Source organism: Heptranchias perlo, chromosome 7 (assembly GCF_035084215.1).
Source record: "Heptranchias perlo isolate sHepPer1 chromosome 7, sHepPer1.hap1, whole genome shotgun sequence".
Lineage (NCBI taxonomy): Eukaryota > Metazoa > Chordata > Chondrichthyes > Hexanchiformes > Hexanchidae > Heptranchias > Heptranchias perlo.
The window spans coordinates 15,590,138-15,609,805 of record NC_090331.1 but is presented as its reverse complement, the minus strand read 5'-3'; the positions used below and the strand labels follow the sequence as shown (position 1 = coordinate 15,609,805).

The following is a 19,668-nucleotide window of genomic DNA, read 5'->3' as shown; positions in this document are numbered from 1 at the left end:
AAACCTTCATCCATGAACTTATCACCTCCAGGCTGGGCTATTCGAATGTTCTCTTTGACTGCCTCCCATCCTCCACCCTCAGTTAACTTCAGCATCATCCAAAACTCTGCTGCCTTCATTCTACACTGCACAAAATCCCAGTTGCCCATCACCAATGTCCTTACTGACCTACATTGACTCCCCATCCCTTAATGCCTCAAGTTTAAAATTCTCATGTTTATATCTCTTCATAGCCTTGCTGCTCCCTATCTTTGTATCTACAATTCCAATTTCCCTACAATTACAACAGTGACTACACTTCAAAATACTTCATTGACTGTGAAGCGCTTTAGGACATCCTGTGGTCATCAAAGGCACTAAATAAATGCAAGTTCTTTCCTTCCTTCCTTCCTTCCTTCCTTCCTTTCCTTCTTTAATCCTGTCATTCTTTCGTTCTTTCCTCACTTCCTTTCCTTTCCCTTTTCCTTCCCTCCCTCGTATTGGAAAGTCATGAGTTGTGCTTTACAGACCAGTGAATGAAATGCAGTGTATGTTGTAGCATATCTCTGGTTCATGAGTGGACAATGAAAGCCAGGTCCACACTATGATGACCAAGATAGACTTATCCTTAGAATATAATGGATGTAGCAGGTGTTACTCAGCAGGTAACATATGTTCCCCTAATTCTAGAGACTGCAGTTCGTAAGCAAAGTTAATAAACTTTTAATGAGATTGACATTCCAAGTCTAATGAAAACTCCCCAGATCCCCTCCAGTCTTCCAGTTTATGTAAGCTATTTCCAGCTGCACCTTTTAGGAGAAGTTTGTCACAGTCTTTATCTTCCTAGTTCACTAAGGAGCAGACCTACTTCAGTCTACTAATCAGGATACGCAGCTCATGGTAATATTAGTATATCTGTCCCAGCAGAGCATGCCCAACTGTGTGCCAAGGGAGTCACTGCCCTTGCTCGTTGCATCCTGATCAATCCTAGCCCTGAGAGACTCGGTCTGCAGCTGTTTCCAGCACCCTCTTGGGCATAAACATCAACCCGAATTGTAATTCCCCTGGTTTGCAGAATCTTTGGAGTGGATACACTCTTTCAAGGTCATACAACTCAGGCTTTTCTTTTCTTTCTTTACTTTCTCCAAATTAACTTCCCCAACATTACTTCATGATCTGACTCTCAGAAAAAAAATATTCACTTCAGATTTTTGCCTACTTAGTGTAACCAACCAAGCTAGAGGAAGATAGGCAAGGACGAGCAGCCAGTTGTAGTTTGACCTTGGAACAGTGCATTCACCTGGCTGACCAGGGGAATAGTACCCCATGCATATATTCTTCCCCTAGAAAGTGATGGAAAGAGTTGTGTCTCTCAGGGCTCTGCTGGTCCAGGTAGCAAGTAATAATTTCCTGGGTGCTTCCCTATTATCTCCTGTTTGAAGTCAAAGGGGTGGGGGAAAAACCTAGCCATGACACTTGGCAACTTTTTCAGATAAGCAACATCACGACTATTTATACTTAATTCTATATCAGCCAGACAAAAGCAAATTGATCATGAAAGAAAAACAGAGAAAAATATAGCTGTTTGATATATCACCCGTAATATTTTAATGTATCAGGAAGACTAATAGTTCAATTTGTTCTTATTGTCACTGGGAGATTTCCCCTGCCCATCTTTTCTCCACTTCTTTCCTGTAGGCAATGGCATGTACTAGGGTATGGTTCCACAAGCACAAGTGCCATTCAGTACCTAACCCAAGTAGTCAGTTTGCTGATGTAAATTGAAATAGTGAATGTTATAATGGCTGGGTATTCTAACGTGGAGAGCATTGGAGCTTAGCCTGATACTGTTCTCACCTAATTTCCATCCATGCCTACTTTGCAGTTGGGATTGTTGAGTAGCAAAAAAAAAGCATAAGAAATAGGAGCAGGTGTAGGCTATATGGCCCCTCGAGCCTGCTCCGCCATTCAATCAAATCATGGCTGATCTTCGACCTTGACTCCACTTTCCCGTCCTATCCCCATATCCCTTGATTCCCTTAGTGTCCAAATATCTATCAATCTCAGTCTTCAATATACCCAACGACTGAGCAACACCTTTTGAGAACACCAGTTACAACTGCTCAATCAGCTTCCAGCTCACAGTAATTACCCTCTATTCAGGCAGTCACTTACAACTGATTAACTGTTAACTGCCACTGACTTGCAGTTTCTGTTAACCGATAACTAACTTGCAGTTAAGTTTAAAGTTTTAAAGTTCTAAGTTAAATTTTAAACTAAATTTTAATTTCAATTCACCCACTACTTTACCACAGAGTCCCACACTGATTCATTCTTTTGCTTTTTAACTTTTGGACATTGAGAGCAATTTTTGTGTCCCACCTGCGGCCTCTGTCTGAGATCAGCCAGTATTTACTGCAACCACACTCAAACCTGGGATCGTCCTTGTCTTTATGGCTTAGTACTTCAGCATATAGTGCGCTTTCCGCTGTGCTATCAAGGAATCTAGGAATTTTGTTTTTCATGAGCAGTCTTTTGTGTCCATGAAGGTTTTGTCTTAATCAAAGAATTCTGATTTGACTCGCTAGCTTGTTGTGTTTCATTCAACTAGCCATTTTTTTTGTCTTTCTCAAAATAAGTTTTCACTAAAATAATACCATCTTGTGGCATTTTTATCAGATGTAATGAAATCTGCTACATAAACCGAAATGCATTGAAACTCTTTATTTTGGAATTTAAAGTACAGTGGCTGAACAAGTGCAAGTACAATGAAGTATGTACGATACAACAAATACCGTGTTATGTGAGCTTACACTTGAAAGATAAGCAGATACGTGCACCTCATTATTTTGTAGTTATATGATGGGAATTATAAAGTCTTTTTCTTCTCCTGATGTAAGTTGGATATTCATGTGAAATATAGCATTGTATGTAGGGAACTGTCTAGGCCAGTATATCTTCTGAGGAATAGCATTCCCTTTTCTCTGGCCATAAAAGGAAGAATGAAACAGGAATGGGGCACACATAAAGAGACAAAGCATTAGAAAAGGAATAAGAGAAAAAGGATATTGCTCTTCCATAAAAAGAAAGGATTTGAAGCAGGATTATGAGAAGAATGTTAATCATCAGAGAGATCCCAAGGGATTGTCAATGTCTGATTTGAAGTGGGTGAAGAAACAGGTCCAAATGTAATTTTAATTAAAATGATTAATAAAAAAAAATAAACCGCATTGAACGACATTTTTTTTTTCTGTTTTAAACAACAGCTCTGAGATGAGCATTAACGTTATATACCATGCCCGCTAACTCGGCTGGTAGCATTAAAGGCAGGGGGAAACAATGGCTGAACAAGTGCAGGTACATGATGCAAGAGGTAACTTGGTATGTGAGATTACACGTGAAAGGTAAGAACGTAAGTGCATCTCATTACTGCTGATAGTAGCCAGGGGTTGATTCTAGGATGATTCCTTTAGCTGTAGAAGTGCAGCATATGGTCTGCAAAAAAAAACCCAGGGCCTTTAAAGGCACAAAACAAGGCAAAATTACTCATCCTTAACAGCTGTGCTGGTTTACCTTTTAAAAAAAAGAGCCAAAAGTGTAGTGAGCAAGTAGAAAATCACCCCTGTTCATGACTTAGGCAATCAAAGGGTCTTGATGCACTGATAAGAAGTATTGGTGAGCTGAATATGCACTCAGAATGAAGCCTGGGGAAATCTATAAGAAAAATAAATTACTGTTTAAATGAAATTTTCAATGAAGGTTGTTAAAAGTTAATTAATAAGCAGTTTAGATATATTAAGGGAGGGATCCGGGTTTCTTTATTCAGCAAATATGTAATTACAAAAGAACTAGCCTAGGAATCCCGATGAACAAAAGAAATGAATTTACTTTATGCATCACCTTTCTTTGCGTAGAATAATGTCCCTAAAAAGTACCACCTGCTGGATATTTGAATGTATTACAAATCCCATTTATTATTTTGCGGATAAGAACAAAATAACGGGCCAGAATTTGCTGGAGCAGGTTATCTCACAGCGTGCCCGGTTAGGTAGACTTTTTTTCCTGCACCCTTCAGCTTAATTTTGTTTTGCCCTGTAAGTTGCTGGAAGTGTGAGCTGATAACGGGGCAGCGAGGGAAACAGGGCATCTGGGACCTTGGTGAACGATGAGACCAACAGTGTATCTCCTTAACCAGTGAGATTTAAGGATTGAGAAATAAACAGAGGAAGGACTGAGAAGGAGGGTGAATTAGAGTGGGTGAATTCAATGTCAAATCAGGTACAGAAAGAGAAATAGAGAGGGAAAGATTGGATTAAGAGAGAGAGAAGAGACAGAAAGGAAAAGTAAGAAAAAAAATATAAAAATTTAAAATTTGATATTTTAAAAATCTCTAACAATTCACAACCTGAAGGAACGAGACTCCACAGTTTAAATTGTTCCCTTTCTGGGCCAGAGAGGTTGATTAGTAGTCATTAACAATTATCACATCTTTGAAAAGGTACTTACCCTGTTAATTACAACATTTAACTTTCTGTGGCGAGTTTAATTGGCAATTAATGTGCAAGTGCAGCAACTTCATGAAACTCTTAGGGAGGCTGAGGGCAAGATGCCATTTTCGCGAAGCTAATGGCGGAACGGCCCAAATGTTCCAGCAATTTGTGGTGGTGATTCGCAATTCACGGGGTATTTCTTCCTCACCACGCATTGCTGGTCGATTTGCACACAACATTATTTTCTGAGCAAATTCCGGCCCGATACTTTGTCATGCAACAGACTTACAATAACCAAAATTTATTTTATAGGTAAAATCAGTACCTAGAGTTATCTGAATGATTAATGATATCTCTTGCTTTATTTTCAGAAGGTTGTGGGCTCAAAGCCAAATCCAGGACTGGAGCACATAATCTAGGCTGACACTTCAGTTCAATATTGAGGAAAGGCTGCACTGTCAGAGATGAAGTATTTTGAAGTAACGGAGAGGGTTAATGAGGGTAGTGCGGTTGATGTTGTATGTATGGACTTTCAAAAGGCGTTTGATAAAATACCACATAATAGACTTCTTAGCAAAATTGAAGCCCGTGGGATTAAAGGGACAGTGGCTGTGTGGATACGTAATTAGCTAAGGGACAGAAAGCAGAGAGTAGTGGTGAGCGGTTGTTATTCAGACTGGAGGGAAGTGTGCATGATGCTCCCTAGGGGCTGGTATTAGGACCACTGCTCTTTTTGATATATATTAATGACCTGGACTTGGGTTTACAGGGCACAATTTCAAAGTTTGCAGATGACATGAAACTTGGAAATGTAGTAAACAGTGAGGAGGATAGTAACAGACTTCAGGAGGACATGGACAGACTGGTGAAATGGGCAGATACATGGCAGATGAGGAGAGGCAATATAAACTAAATGGTACAAATTTAAGGGGGGTACGTATACAAGTCTTTGAAGGTGACAGAACAAGTTGAGAAGGCTGTGAAAGAGGCTTATGGGATCATGAGCTTTATAAACAGAGCCATAGAGTATAAAAGCAAGGAAGTTATGCTAAATATCTATTAAAAAAAATGGTTAGGCCCCAGCTGGAGTATTGTGGCCAATTCTCGGCAGCAAACTTTAGGACGGATGTCAAGGCTTTAGAGAGAGCGTAGAGTAGACTTACCAGAATGGTACCAGGGACGAAAGACTTCAGTTACGTGGAGAGACTAGAGAAGCTGGGGTTGTTTTCCTTACAGCAGAAAAGGTTAAGGGGAGATTTGAAAAAGGTGTACAAAATCATGAACTGTTTTGATTGAGTAAATAAGGAGAAACTTGTTTCCAGGAGGCCTCCTTCTGTGCTGTATCATTTTATGATTCTGTGATTTTGAATGAGATGTCTGCTAGTTCCAGTTATTCAGTTGGATGGAAAAGATCTAATTTGAAGAAGGACAGGCAGTTCTTCTGGTGTTCTGGCCAACATTTTTCTCTTAACCAACACGACCAGAAATGTAGATTAGCTGGTCATTTAATTTAATTGCTGTTCTGTTGAACATTGTCTTGGAAAAAATTGTTGCCACAATCGCCTACATAACAAAGTAATTCAACTCATGAAAATCTAGATCAGGCAGCTGAAGAAACTTCTTCATGTAAATGGTGAAAGATGTCTGTAATAATCTGTTAGACAGTGCATTGTAGACAGAGGTATTCCAATGTGAAAAATTCACTAAATGCTCACAACAGATATGTGAAGATACACAAGCTAGGCTGATGATGGAATTCTGAGGAGACAAAGGTCAAATGGCTTTTTCTCATCCTTGACTTTTCTTTCGTTCTTATATTAAAGAAAGAAACAATATAGTGCCTTTCACACCCTCAAACCATGTCACAGTCACTGGATAATTGTCAATTGTATCCATCGAGTAATGATTTTATTAACAAGTGTCATTTGGCAAAAACGGCAGCCAATTTGTGCACAGCAAGTTCCCTCAAACGGCAAATAAGATCAATGACTAGATAATCTGTCTTGGTGGTGTTGGTTGATGGATAAATGCTGGCAAGAACATTGGAAGAACTCTCCAGCTCTTCTTCGAATAGTGCCATGAAATCTTTAATAATTACTTGGACAGACAGCCATGGCCTCAGTTTCATGTCTAAAAATTTAGTTGCAAAAAAAAAATCAGTTTTAGTGAATGTTCTGGGGCTTCAGCTTTTCACCGTTTATATTAATGACTTGGATGAAGGAATAGAGAGTTGCAGATCCAAGTTTGTAGACAACACTAAATTAGGAGGCACAGTAAATTGTGTAGGTGGGAGCAGGAATTTACAAAGAAACATGGATGGACTTAAGCGAGTGGCCAGATGGACTTCAATGTGAGGAAGTGTGAGGTTATGCACTTTGGATCTGAGAAACACAAATCAATATATTTTCTTAATGGTGAGAGACCAGGAACTGGGGAAGAGCAAAGGGATTTAGGCGTCCATGTACACAAATCATTAAAAGCTAGTGCACAGATAGAAAAAGTCATCAAAAAGGCTAATGGAATGTTGGCCTTTATCTCAAGGGGGATGGAAATCAAAAGTGAGGAAGCGATGCTTCAGTTGCACAGAGCCTTGGTCAGACCCCATCTGGAGCACTGCATTCAATTTTGGGCACCAAACCTCAGGAAAGATATACTGGTTTTGGAAGGGGTACAGGGCAGATTCAACAGAATACCAGCACCTAAAGTGTTAAATTATGAGGAGCATTGCATAACCTTAGTTTATATTCCCTTGAATTTAGACAGCTGGGAGTAATCTAATCGAGATTTTTCAAATGTTCAAGGTATTGAATGTAAATGGTGAAAGATGTCTGTAATAATCTGTTAGACAGTGCATTGTAGACAGAGGTATTCCAATGTGAAAAATTCACTAAATGCTCACAGTGAAACTATTTCCTCTGGTGAGGGTATCCAGAACAAGGAGGCATAATCTTAAAATTGAAGCTAGGCTATTTACGAGTGAAATCAGGAGGCATTTTTTCATGAAAGGGGTAGTGAAAATCTAGAACTCTCTCTCCCAAAAGGCTGTGAATGGCTTACTCCTGTTCCTATGTTCTCTAACAGTAAACATTTGAATATCTTAAGTGCTGGCAAAACACTACTTTAAGGGTTATTGTGTAGATTAAGTAAGTTATCATTTTGTCCCTTCTTATCTGAACTTAACATGACATCCATTTTTCACCGGTGTTTCAAGCCACTGTTATTATAATTTTCTAGTAAAGAAACAGGGACTGAATTGACAGACATTTAGAAATACTGTAACGAAGCAGGTTTTGTCCCTTGGACTCAATACACTGTTTTATAGAGACTGTTGTCCCTATTAATACAGCACCACCATCAAGTGAAAAAATTCTGTCAAATATAATGTAATAAAAACCCTTTGACATGGATGTAATGGTATGTCATGAATGATTACACACAAGTAGTCACAAATTAACAGACAGATATTATTAACAAGTACCATTTCTCTGATAATTAGGCATGTATGCTTTAATTCTGAATCAAAACATGAAATCTATAAAATACTTAATTGCGCTGGACAAGTAAAACACTATTACTGCACATGCCAACGTATTTCTTAGAATAGACAGTGATGCATAAGACCAATTAACATATTTAGTTCTAATAAAGAGTCACATCTGAAACTTCTGCTTATCTTTCTTTTTCATGTGTGTAAACGCAGAAAGTGTGGTAAACAAGGTTGGTGAGCTGCAGGCACAATTTGCCACATGGGAATGTGATGTTGTGGTGATACGGAGACCTGGCTCAAAAAAGGGCAAGTTGGGTACTAAATATTCCGGGATACAAGGTGTTCAGGAAAGATAGGGAAGGGAAGAAAGGTGGGGGGGTGGTCACAGTATTGATTAAGGAGAATATTGCAGTGCTGGAGAGAGGAGGATGTCCTGGAGGGGTCAAGGATAGAATCTGTTTGGTTAGAGTTAAGAAACAGTAGAGGTGCCATTACACAACTGGGTGTATTCTATAGACCACCAACAGGAAATAGAGGAGCTAATTTATAGGGAAATCACAGAGAGGTGCAAAAGCCATAGAGTAGTGATATCGGGGGACTTCAACTATCCTAATATAGACTGGGATAACAATAATAATATAAGGGACAAAGTGAGGGAGGAATTTTAGAAGTGTATTCAGGAGAACTTTCTTGACCAGTACATTTCTGGCCCAACAAGGAAGGAGGCATTGCTGGACTTGGTTCTGGGGAATGAGGTGGGCCCAGTGGAGCAAGTGTCAGTGGAGGAACATTTAAGGAACAGCGATCATAGTATCATAAGGTTTAGAATAGCTATGGAAAAGGATATGGGCCACTCTAAAGTAAAAATACTCAATTGGAGGAGGGCCAATTTCAGTGGGATGAGATCAGATCTAGCCCGGGTAAATTAGAATCAAAGATTGGCGGGCAAAACTGTAATTGAACAATGTGTGGCCTTTAAGGAGGAGATGGTTCAGACACAGTCCAGATACATTCCCACGAGGGAGAAAGGTAGGGCAACTAAATCCAGGGCTCTCTGGATTACAAAAGAGATAGAGAGTAAGATGAAACAGAAAAAAGAGACATATGACAGATGTCAAGTTGATAGCACAGGTGAGAACCATGCTGAATATAGAAAGTTCAGAGGGGAAGTGAAAAAGCAAATAAGAGGAGCAAGGAGAGAGTATGAGAATAGACTGGCGGCCAAGATAAAAGGGAATCCAAAAGTCTTCTGTAGCATGTGAACAGTAAACGGGTAGTAAGAGGAGGGGTGGGGCCCGATCAGGGACCAAAAAGGAGATGTACTCATGGAGGCAGAGGGCATGGCCATGGTACTAAATAAGTACTTTGCGTCTGTCTTTACCAAGGAAGAAGATGCTGCCAGAGTCTCAGTAAAGGAAGATATAGTTGAGATACTGGATGGGCTAATAATTGATAAAGAGGAGGTACTAGAAAGGCTAGCTGTACTTAAAGTAGATAAGTCACCCGGTCCGGATGGGATGCATCCTAGGTTGCTGAGGGAAGTAAGAGTGGAAATTGCAGTGGTACTGGCCATAATCTTCCAAACATCCTTGGATACGGGGGTGATGCCGGAGGACTGGAGAATTGCAAACATTACACTCTTGTTCAAAAAAGGGTGTAAGGTTAAACCCAGCAACTATAGGCCAGTCAGTTTAACCTTGGTGATGGGGAAAACTTTAGAAATGATAATCCAGGATAGAATTAGCAGTCACTTGGACAAATGTGATTGATTAGGGAAAGCCAGCATGGATTTGTTAAAGGCAAATCATGTTTAACTAACTTGATAGAGTTTTTTGATGATGTAACAGAGACGATCGATGAGGGCAATGCAGTTGATGTGGTGTATATGGACTTTCAAAAGGCATTTGATAAAGTGCCTCATGGTAGGCTTATCATCAAGATTGCGGGCCATTGAATTAAGGGGGCAGTAGCAACATAGATACAGAATTGGCTAAGCAACAGGAAGCAGAGAGTAATGGTGAACGGTTGTTTTTCGGATTGGAGGGAAGTGTACAGTAGTGTTCCCCAGGGGCCAGTACTAGGACCATTGCTTTTCTTGATAGATATTAACGACTTGGACTTGGGTGTACAGGGCACAATTTCCTAATTTGCAGATGACACAAAACTTGGAAATGTAGTGAACAGTGAGAAGGATAGTGATAGACTTCAAGAGGATATAGATAGGCTGGTGGAATGGGTGGACACATGGCAGATGAAATTTAACGCAGAAAAATGCGAAGTGATACATTTCTGTAGGAAGAATGAGGCGAGGCAATGTAAACTAGAGGGCACAATTCTAAAAGGGGTACAGGAACATAGAGATCTGGGGGTATATGTGCACAAACCATTGAACCTTCCACCTAGAAGGACAAGAGCAGCAGGCGCATGGGAACAACACCACCTGCACGTTCCCTTCCAAGTCACACACCATCCCGACTTGGAAATATATCGCCGTTCCTTCATTGTCGCTGGGTCAAAATCCTGGAACTCCCTTCCTAACAGCACTGTGGGAGAACCGTCACCACACGGACTGCAGCGGTTCAAGAAGGCGGCTCACCACCACCTTCTCGAGGGCAATTAGGGATGGGCAATAAATGCTGGCCTTGCCAGCGACGCCCACATCCCGTGAACGAATAAAAAAAAAGTGGCAGGGCAGATTGAGAAAGCGGTCAAAAAAGCATACGGGATCCTGGGCTTCATAAATAGAGGCATAGAGTACAAAAGTAAGGAAGTCATGATGAACATGAACCTTTATAAAACACTGGTTTGACCACAACTGGAGTATTGTGTCCAATTTTGGGCACTGCACTTTAAGAAAGATGTAAAGGCCTTAGACAAGGTGCAGAAAAGATTTACTAGAATGGTTCCAGGGTGAGGGACTTCAGTTACATCAATAGACTGGAGAAGCTGGGGTTGTTCTCCTAAGAGCAGAGAAGGTTGAGAGGAGATTTGATAGAGGTATTTAAAATAATGAAGGGTCTAGACGGAATAGATAGAGAGGAACTGTTCCCATTGGTGGAAGGGTCAAGAATCAGAGGACATAGATTTAAGGTGATTGACAAAAGAACAAAGGTGACATGAAGAAAAACTTTTTTACGCAGTGACTGGTTAGGATCTGGAATGCACTGCCTGAGGTGGTGGTGGAGGTAGATTCAATCATGGCTTTCAAAAGGGAACTGGATAAGTAGTTGAAATGAAAAAATTGTAGGTCTACGGGGATAGGGCGGGGTAGTGGGACTAGCTGGATTGCTCTTGCATAGAGCTGGCACGGAGACTCGATAGGCCAAATGACCTCTTTCCGTGCTGTAACCTTTCTATGATTCTATGTGCTGAGCAGCTTGCTGTGAATTTCCAGCATTTTCTATTTCAATAACATGTTTTACAGTTTGTTTCTTTTATTTCAAAGCTTGGGAACTGTAGGTAATGACAAAAAGAAATATAAGTCTGCCCCATGCTGTGTGCAGCTTAACACTGTTCCAAAGGATTCAAATCCATACATGTGAACTTGGCCTGGCTCAGTTCAATTGAAACTGATCCCTACCTAAGAACTGTTATCTGAGCCAGTGGAGGAATTAAAAGCAACTTCAACTCAGTGCCAGCATTTACATCTGATTTTCAGGATAACATTTTACACCAAATTAAAATACTGAAGTACCTCCATCAGATGAGCTAAGTTTCAGTTCATTTTCAACTCTTGCTCAATCTCTGTTTGGAATCTACTTAACTTTCCCAGATGTCATGTATGTGCTTTTTCAAGGCTTTGATCCAGTATATCTGTGGTTGGGATATCTCATCTTGAGAAGTAGAAATCCTGAAAAGTGTTCATCATAGCTCCCTGCTCTCTCTCTCAGTTGTGGAGGCTAAAGTGCAGAAAGGTGAGAAAATCGAGGGGAGAAGGTGAAAAACTCTCCGTCGCTTAGCTGACATAAGCCAGTGAGCATCTGAGCCACACAGACCAGGAAGATCCCATAACCAATTTTCCATTTGTGCTGAGATAGCTGATCTCAGCAGGATTCAACAGTTCGATGTTATGATTGTTTGTAAGTGCCCCTGGGCTAGGAAGGAGAAAATTGCCCAGGGGTCCCAGCCCAGAACACTATCCAGTGACTTCTGCTAGTAGCGTGTGTATGTCTGTGTCTATGTGCGTGTGTGTGTGTGTGTGTGGTTGTATGTGTTGGGTGAGGACAAGATCAGTTTTACCCCTGTATTGCCCACACAGTGGCTTTTTGTGTAGGGGCCGATTATCATCTGCTGCCCACCCCATCGAGAATGAGTGAGAGCATGAAAATCGTCGAGATTTGCAACCCACCATGATCTCATGAGAGGCCCACCTGATGTGTGAAGCAGTCCCAGCCAAAACAAGCAGGAGCCATATTTAAATAATCAAATTGGGGTACATCCATTGGTCCCAGGTGTGGAGCAGCCTAACCAGTGGTCCTTAAAGGGACTGGTGTAGGCGGCTCCAAAAACGGCCACTTTTTTATTCTTTCATTTTTGCGGGGCCAAGACAAGCTCCTCTTGGCCCCACAAAAATATTTTGGTCCGCTGCCGGTTCCTGCATGGCCCCTGCCCTATATTGCCTCTCCCCATCCCCCCACCCACCACCCCACTCCTGGTATGTATTGTCGGCCGGCTTGGGAAAGGATTCGGCCAATTTCCCGCCCTCCCTGACTGTCGAGCTGCCCATTTGGCGCTCGTAGCTCATTGGCTGTGTGCTACTTGAGGACCCACCGCCAAGATGGTTCGGGCCTCACGCTGCTGCGGTGGAGCAGGCGGCACAATCGCCAGGCTCGCCACCATCTGATTACCACAGCAAACCAAAATTGGCCCCACAGTGTCAACCGGCTATGGGTAGTAGGTTTAAGAAATTTACTTTAGGTTCCCACTTCCCCTAAAAAGTTCATGATGCTAGATGAGAGCAGCGATTCCTTCAGCTTTATTTGAAAGCATCTTCAATATGAGTTTGCATTATTGTGCATGGATTCTATTCAGGTTTAATTTTCATCGCTCCACCGTTGACGGCCGCGCCTTCAACTGCCTAGGCCCTAAGCTCTGGAATTCCCTTGTGAAACCTCTCCGCTTCTCTACCTCTCTTCTCCTTTAAGACGCTCCTTAAAACCTACCTCTTTGACCAAGCTTTTGGTCACCTGTCCTAATATCTCCTTTTGTGGCACGGCGTAAAGTTTTGTTTGAAAACACTCCCGTGAAGTGCCTTGGGACGTTTGACTACGTTAAAGGCACTATATAAATGCAAGTTGTTCTTGTTGCTTTGAGATACATTTGTTTAGTGTCTTCCTTCAATTTTTCTTTGGTAGGTGTTTACCAAATTATTGTGAGCATGGTGGAGAATGCTCACAGTCCTGGAGTACCTTTTACTGTGACTGCGCCAGGACTGACTACACAGGTGCCACCTGCCATAACTGTGAGTAATGCCATGTGAACCACTTCTTTCTTATAATTATTGGATCTTTATTGCAGAGTACTGCTAAGTCAACCATCTTACTCAGGCAACCACTGTGTTTTATACTTGGGTTTATATTATAGTTCCATTCATTTGCTTCTATAAGCTTTTGTGGTTGTGACAATGTTCAGCATACCAATATGTAACTTTTTAAGAACACAAGGAGGGGTGAATGAGACAAGGCTACTTAGCTTATCAAGTCTATAGTTCACTCTATCATGAATTCTGCATGACCTATTAAATCCTCCAAGGGAAAGTTCTGTTTAAATATTCCCTGATCTCTGAAGAAAATCAAACAAAACTCCAGGATACTCATCCACCTCCACATCTCCATTATTAAGCATTGGTCTACTGCTCTCTACAGAGAATATTCTTCCACACACATAAAAATTATACCATGGAATGTTTGATTATCTTAATCTATATCAATGCCTAAAACCACCAATTCTGTTCCCAACCAGATAATTATCCAATTCCTTTGTGAAGGAGTTAATCAATAGAACATCAACTGCGTACTTTCCCACATATGTAATGCCTCTAGTTTTTCTTGAGGCTGATCATTTTAAACCTGTGCCTTCTAATCCTGTCATGGTTTAATTCACTTAACATGTTTCATCTATGTTATTTATGAAAATTCTATTTTTTGTGTGAAGATATGAATTCCTTTATTTTCTCTCAGGCACATACTACCTGTTCCTGATCTCTGCCATGGCACTATTGAACCAGGTATTAGATGGAGCACAAGAACAATAAATGACTTTCCCTTTGATTTTCCCTCCCCTGGCTCATAAGCTGCCTGACATCTATTTGGCACATCTTTCTCCTAACTCTTTACTAATCTAGTGGTAAGATTTACCCTTGTCAATCTATCTGGTCTATCGAGTTCCCTACCCTTTAGAAAAAGGACAAGTAGAATTGGTTCCATTCATGATACTTACATTTTCCAAACTAGCAAACAAAAGATTCCATTGCCACAGCTATATATTAACTCTGAATCTCAATTTTTTGCTTGTTGGAGCACAGTCAACTCCATTTTCAAAACTAAATGATAGGTTCATAGAACCATAAAAGTTCCTAACACAGAAGGCCAATCAGCCCATCCTGCCTGTGCTGCCTCTTTGCTAGCACAATCCAAAACTAATCCCACGGCCCTCCACTCCCCCCATTGCTTATGTCTTTCTCTGCTTTTGATATTTATCCAGTTTTCCCTTCAAGGAAGCAATGGTCTCTGCCTCAGCCACTCCATGTAGCAATGCATTCCGTGCTGCAACAACCCTCTACGTAAAGAAATCTCTCCTAAAATCTTTTCTCATTCGCTTGCTAATAATTTTAAATTGATGACTCCTCACCACCGACTTCTAAAACCAAAAATAGTCTTTCCCTATTAACTCTATCAAAAGACTTCTTAATTTAGAAAACCTCTATTAAATCTCCTCTTAGCCTTCTTTACTCTCGTGAAAATAGTTCCAGTATCTCGTTTCTCTTCATAACCATAGTTTCCCATCCCTAGCACCATCTTGGTGGATCGATTTCCATGTGAGCGGAGAAGGCAAGGAGGAGATTTAATAAAAGTTTTTAAAATTATGAAAACTTTTGATAGAGTGATTAGCGAAAGACAATTTCTTCTGGTTGGGAAATGAATAATGAGAGGTTATTACATTTAAGAAATAGTACCATGGGATCTTTTATGTCCATCTGAGGAGGCAGTCGGGCCTTCGGTTTTGAACGTCTCTTCCAAAAGTGCAGCACTCCCTCATTACTGCACTGAAGTGCCAGCCTAGTCTCTGGAGTGGGACTTGAACCCACAAGCTTTGGAATTAGAGGTCAGAGTGATACCAACTGGAGCCACCACTGACACTAAGAAAATGATGAGAGAGGTTAGAAGAAATTTCTTAACGGAGCAGTGTTATCAATTAAGTCTATTGTTTTTTTCCTTCTTCAAAATATAATTTAATTATTGATATGAATTTTTGATGATATGGGGTGAATGAAAACACTCTGCTCTCAATGTTTGGCAGAATGTTTCCCTTCTTTAATATCCTGGTTTTATAACATTGTCAAAAAACTAGACTGAAAAAAATGCTGTTTATTTTCTTTTCCCTGACTGCAGCGGTGCATGAACAGTCATGTGAAGCTTACAAACACAAAGGGAATACATCAGGCTTCTTCTCCATTGATCCAGATGGCAGCGGTCCAGTGGGACCGCTCCTTGTGTACTGTAACATGACAGGTGAGCTGCTTTGGATCATTTTTGGTTTAAAGGGACAATAAATCAGAACGAGAGGAAATCAAAAACCATGGAACACATTTCCTTCCACCCCCGCTGAACAGTTTTATTTTTTTCTAATCTCTCTTTGTAAGGTAAAGATCAGTTTTACACGAGTTAATGTTTAGGACATAAACACAAAATAGCAGATATGTACAAGTCAGTCACCATTTGAAGGAGAAAGTCATAATGTTCTGAGGGGCCAGGGAAGGGTGATTCTTCATCAGAACTGTGTTATAATATTACATTGTTACATTGAGTTACATTGATGCTACAGCACAGAAACAGGCCATTCGGCCCAACTGGCCGAGGAACATAGGAACATAGGAACAGGAGTAGGCCATTCAGCCCCTCGTGCCTGCTCCGCCGTTAGATAAGATCATGGCTGATCTGTGATCTAACTTCTTATACCTGCCTTTGGCCCATTTCCCTTAATACCTTTGATTGCCAAAAAGCTATCTATCTCACAGGGTGGTGGCTTCCTGCAATACAGCTCACAAAAAAAATGCCCTGCATGATTGTGGTTTGCTGTATGCTGCATTACTTTGCTCTGCAATGGCAACAACACTTGGAGCCAGCATTGGAGGACGACCTTCAACAACAACAAGAAGCAGCTTTTATATAACACCTTTAATCTAGACAAATGTCCCAAAGGCACTTCACAGAGACAGTATCAGAAATAAATGGATGCTGGGCCAAAGAAGGAGGTATTAGTAGTGGTGACCAAAAAGCTTAATCAAAGAGTGAATTTTAAGGAGGGACATAGGGGAGGAGAGGCAGTGTAGGGGCTTAGGCAGAGAATTCAACATAGGAACATAGGAACAAGAGTAGGCCATTCAGCCCCTTGTGACTGGTCCGCCATTTGATAAGATCATGGCTGATCTGTGATCTAACTCCATATACCTTTGATTGCCAAAAAGCTATCTATCTCAGATTTAAATTTAGCAATTGAGCTCGTATCAATTGCCGTTTGCGGAAGAGAGTTCCAAACTTCTACCACCCTTTGTGTGTAGAAATGTTTTCTAATCTCACTCCTGACAGGTCTGGCTCTAATTTTTAGACTGTGCCCCCTACTCCTAAAATCCCCAACCAGCGGAAATAGTTTCTCTCTATCCACCCTATCCGTTCCCCTTAATATCTTATAAGCTTCGTTCAGATCACTCCTTAACCTTCTAAACTCCAGAGAATACAACCCCAATTTGTGTAATCTCTCCTCATAACTTAACCCTTGAAATATGGGTATCATTCTAGTAAACCTACACTGCATTCCCTCCAAGGCCAATATGTCCTTCCGAAGGTGCGGTGCCCAGAACTGCTCACAGTACTCCAGGTGCGGTCTGACCAGGGTTTTGTATAGCTGCAACATAACTTCTGCCCCCTTGTACTCCAGTCCTCGAGATATAAAGGCCAGCATTCCATTAGCCTTATTGATTATTTTCTGCACCTGTTCATGACACTTCAATGATCTATGTACCTGAACCCCTAAGTCCTTTTGGACATCCACTGTTCTATGCCACCATTTATGCTGCACAGGAGGCTCCTCCCTCCCTACTTCATCTAACCCTATCAGCGTACCCTTCTATTCCTTTCTTCTTTGTGTACTTATCTAGCTTCCCTTTAAATGCATCTATGCTATTTGCCTCAGCTACTCCTTGTGGTAACGCGTTCCACATTCTTACCGCTCTTGGGGTAAAGAAGTTTCTCCTGAATTCCATATTGGATTTATTAGTGACTATCTTATATTGATGACCTCTAGTTTTAGACTCCCTCACAAGTGAAAACATTTTCTCTCTTTCTACCCTATCAAACCCTTTCATTATCTTAAAGACTTCTATCAGGTCACCCCTCAACCTTCTCTTTTCTAGAGAAAAGAGCCCCAGCCTGTTTAGTCTTTCCTGATAAGGATATTTTCTCAGTTCTGATATCATCCCTGTGAATATTTTTTGCCCTTTCTCCAGTGCCTCTATATCCTTTTTATAATATGGAGACCAGATTGTGCACAATACTCCAAGTGTGGTCTAACCAAGGTTCTATTCAAGTTTAACATAAGTTCTCTGTTTTTCAATTCTATCCCTCTAGAAATGAACCCTAGTGCCTGGTTTGACTTTTTATGGCCTTATTAACCTGCATCGCTACTTTTAGTGATTTGTGTATCTGCACTCCGAGATCCCTTTGCTCCTCTACCCCATTTAGACTCTTATTACCCAAGCAATATGTTACCTCCTTATTCTTCCTACCGAAATGTAATACCTCACAGTTATCTATATCGAAATTCATTTGCCATTACGCACCCATTCTGCAAATTTATTAATGTCTTCTTGCATATTAACATATTCTTCCTTTCTACCCCCCAAATTGGTGTCGTCCACAAATTTTGAAATTGTACTTCTGATTCCCAAGTCCAAATTGTTGATGTAAATTGCGAACAACAGTGGCGCCAGCACCGATCCCTGTGGAACACCACTTTTGCCAGTCTGAGTAGCTCCCCTTACCCCTACTCTCTATTTTCGGTTTTATAGTCAACTTACTATTCATTCTGCTACCTGTCCCCTGACTCCACATGCTCTGACTTTAATCATGAGTCCACTAAGCGGTACCTTATCGAAGGCCTTTTGAAAATCCAAATATATTACGTCTACTACATTAACCTAGTCTATTCTTTCTGTTACTTCTTCAAAGAATTCAATAAGGTTAGTTAAGCATGACCTTCCCTTCTGAAATCCGTGCTGACTATTCTTTATTATATTTTTGTTTTCTAGTTGTTTTTTTATTACACCTTTGAGTAAAGATTCAATTATTTCCCTACCACCGGCATTAAGCTAATTGGTCTATAGTTCCGTGGACTTGTTCTATCTCTCTTTTTAAATATAGGAATAACATTAGTTGTCCGCCAGTCCTCTGGCACTATTCCCTTTTCTAATGAATTTTTGTACATATGTTTTAGTGCCTCTGCTATTTCCTCCCTATCTTCTTTTAATATGCATGGATACAATCCATCCGGACCAGGGGTTTTATCCTCTCTAATGAATTATCTCCCCCCTTTCTATCTTAAATATCTTTACACCTTTTTTGATCTCCTCTTCTAATGTCATACCAACCTTGTGAATCTCCCTGGTAAACAATGAGGCAAATATTTTTGCCATTCAATATTTCTGCCATTTCACTGTCATTACCTGTGAGTTTATTAGGGGTAATACTGTGTTCCCAGTGGGGAGCTATGCTCACAGGAAGCATGATTGAAGATAATGCTACAACATTATAGCGCCAATTCTGCAACCCACAATCCCTATGAATGATGCTCCCTACTTGGAGCATAAGATCACAGAATCACCTCTATTAGCCTTTCTTTTTCTTTTCATTCCTGAGTGACAAGCTGTGTATTTCCACCATTTCCTGATCTTATTTCAGTTTTCCAGCATCTGTTTTTTTTTCTCTTTTGATCTCTGATTTTTATGTCATGACTGTTTGTTTATTTGCCAAAAAAACATAATTCTAATTTTTGATATTACAAATAAAGTTTTAAATTAAAAAAAATAAAATTCTGTTACAATTTTTAGATGCCTTTACATATAGTTTTTAAAATTTCAACGAGATGGCATACTAAATTGAAAGCTTTACACTTCCCCTAGTTGGAATGTGAGGTTGAATCTAGCACAGGATACGAAGAAAACCTTTCGACCAGCTCTAAGTATCTTAAGGATATTGAGTTCTGGGCAGTTCGTTACCCAGTCTATAGTCAGCATGAGGCCATCGCACACAACGTACATTAATGTAGATTAGTACAAGAAATAGAAAGATCACAGTGGTGCAGTTGGGAGGAGTACTCTTCTGAGATCAGGCACATTATTTGGACAGTGACAAGAGCACTATCATACATCTGACGTGTACATGGGAGCGCTGGATGTTGATACCGGGTGTCAAAAAGTAGAAAAATGTACTATTTCCC

The 19,668-nt window shown here is 40.6% G+C and overlaps 1 protein-coding gene across 1 annotated transcript in view; it reads left to right on the top strand.

Annotated features, from left to right (window-relative positions):
- Positions 1-19,668, top strand: part of LOC137323447 (contactin-associated protein-like 5) — a 590,554-nt gene that overhangs the window by 286,331 nt on the left and 284,555 nt on the right. Inside the window, exons 11-12 of the mRNA XM_067986921.1 lie at positions 13,311-13,417; positions 15,567-15,686. Of these exons, the coding sequence (XP_067843022.1) occupies positions 13,311-13,417; positions 15,567-15,686 (227 nt within the window). The remainder of the gene's footprint in view (positions 1-13,310; positions 13,418-15,566; positions 15,687-19,668) is intronic.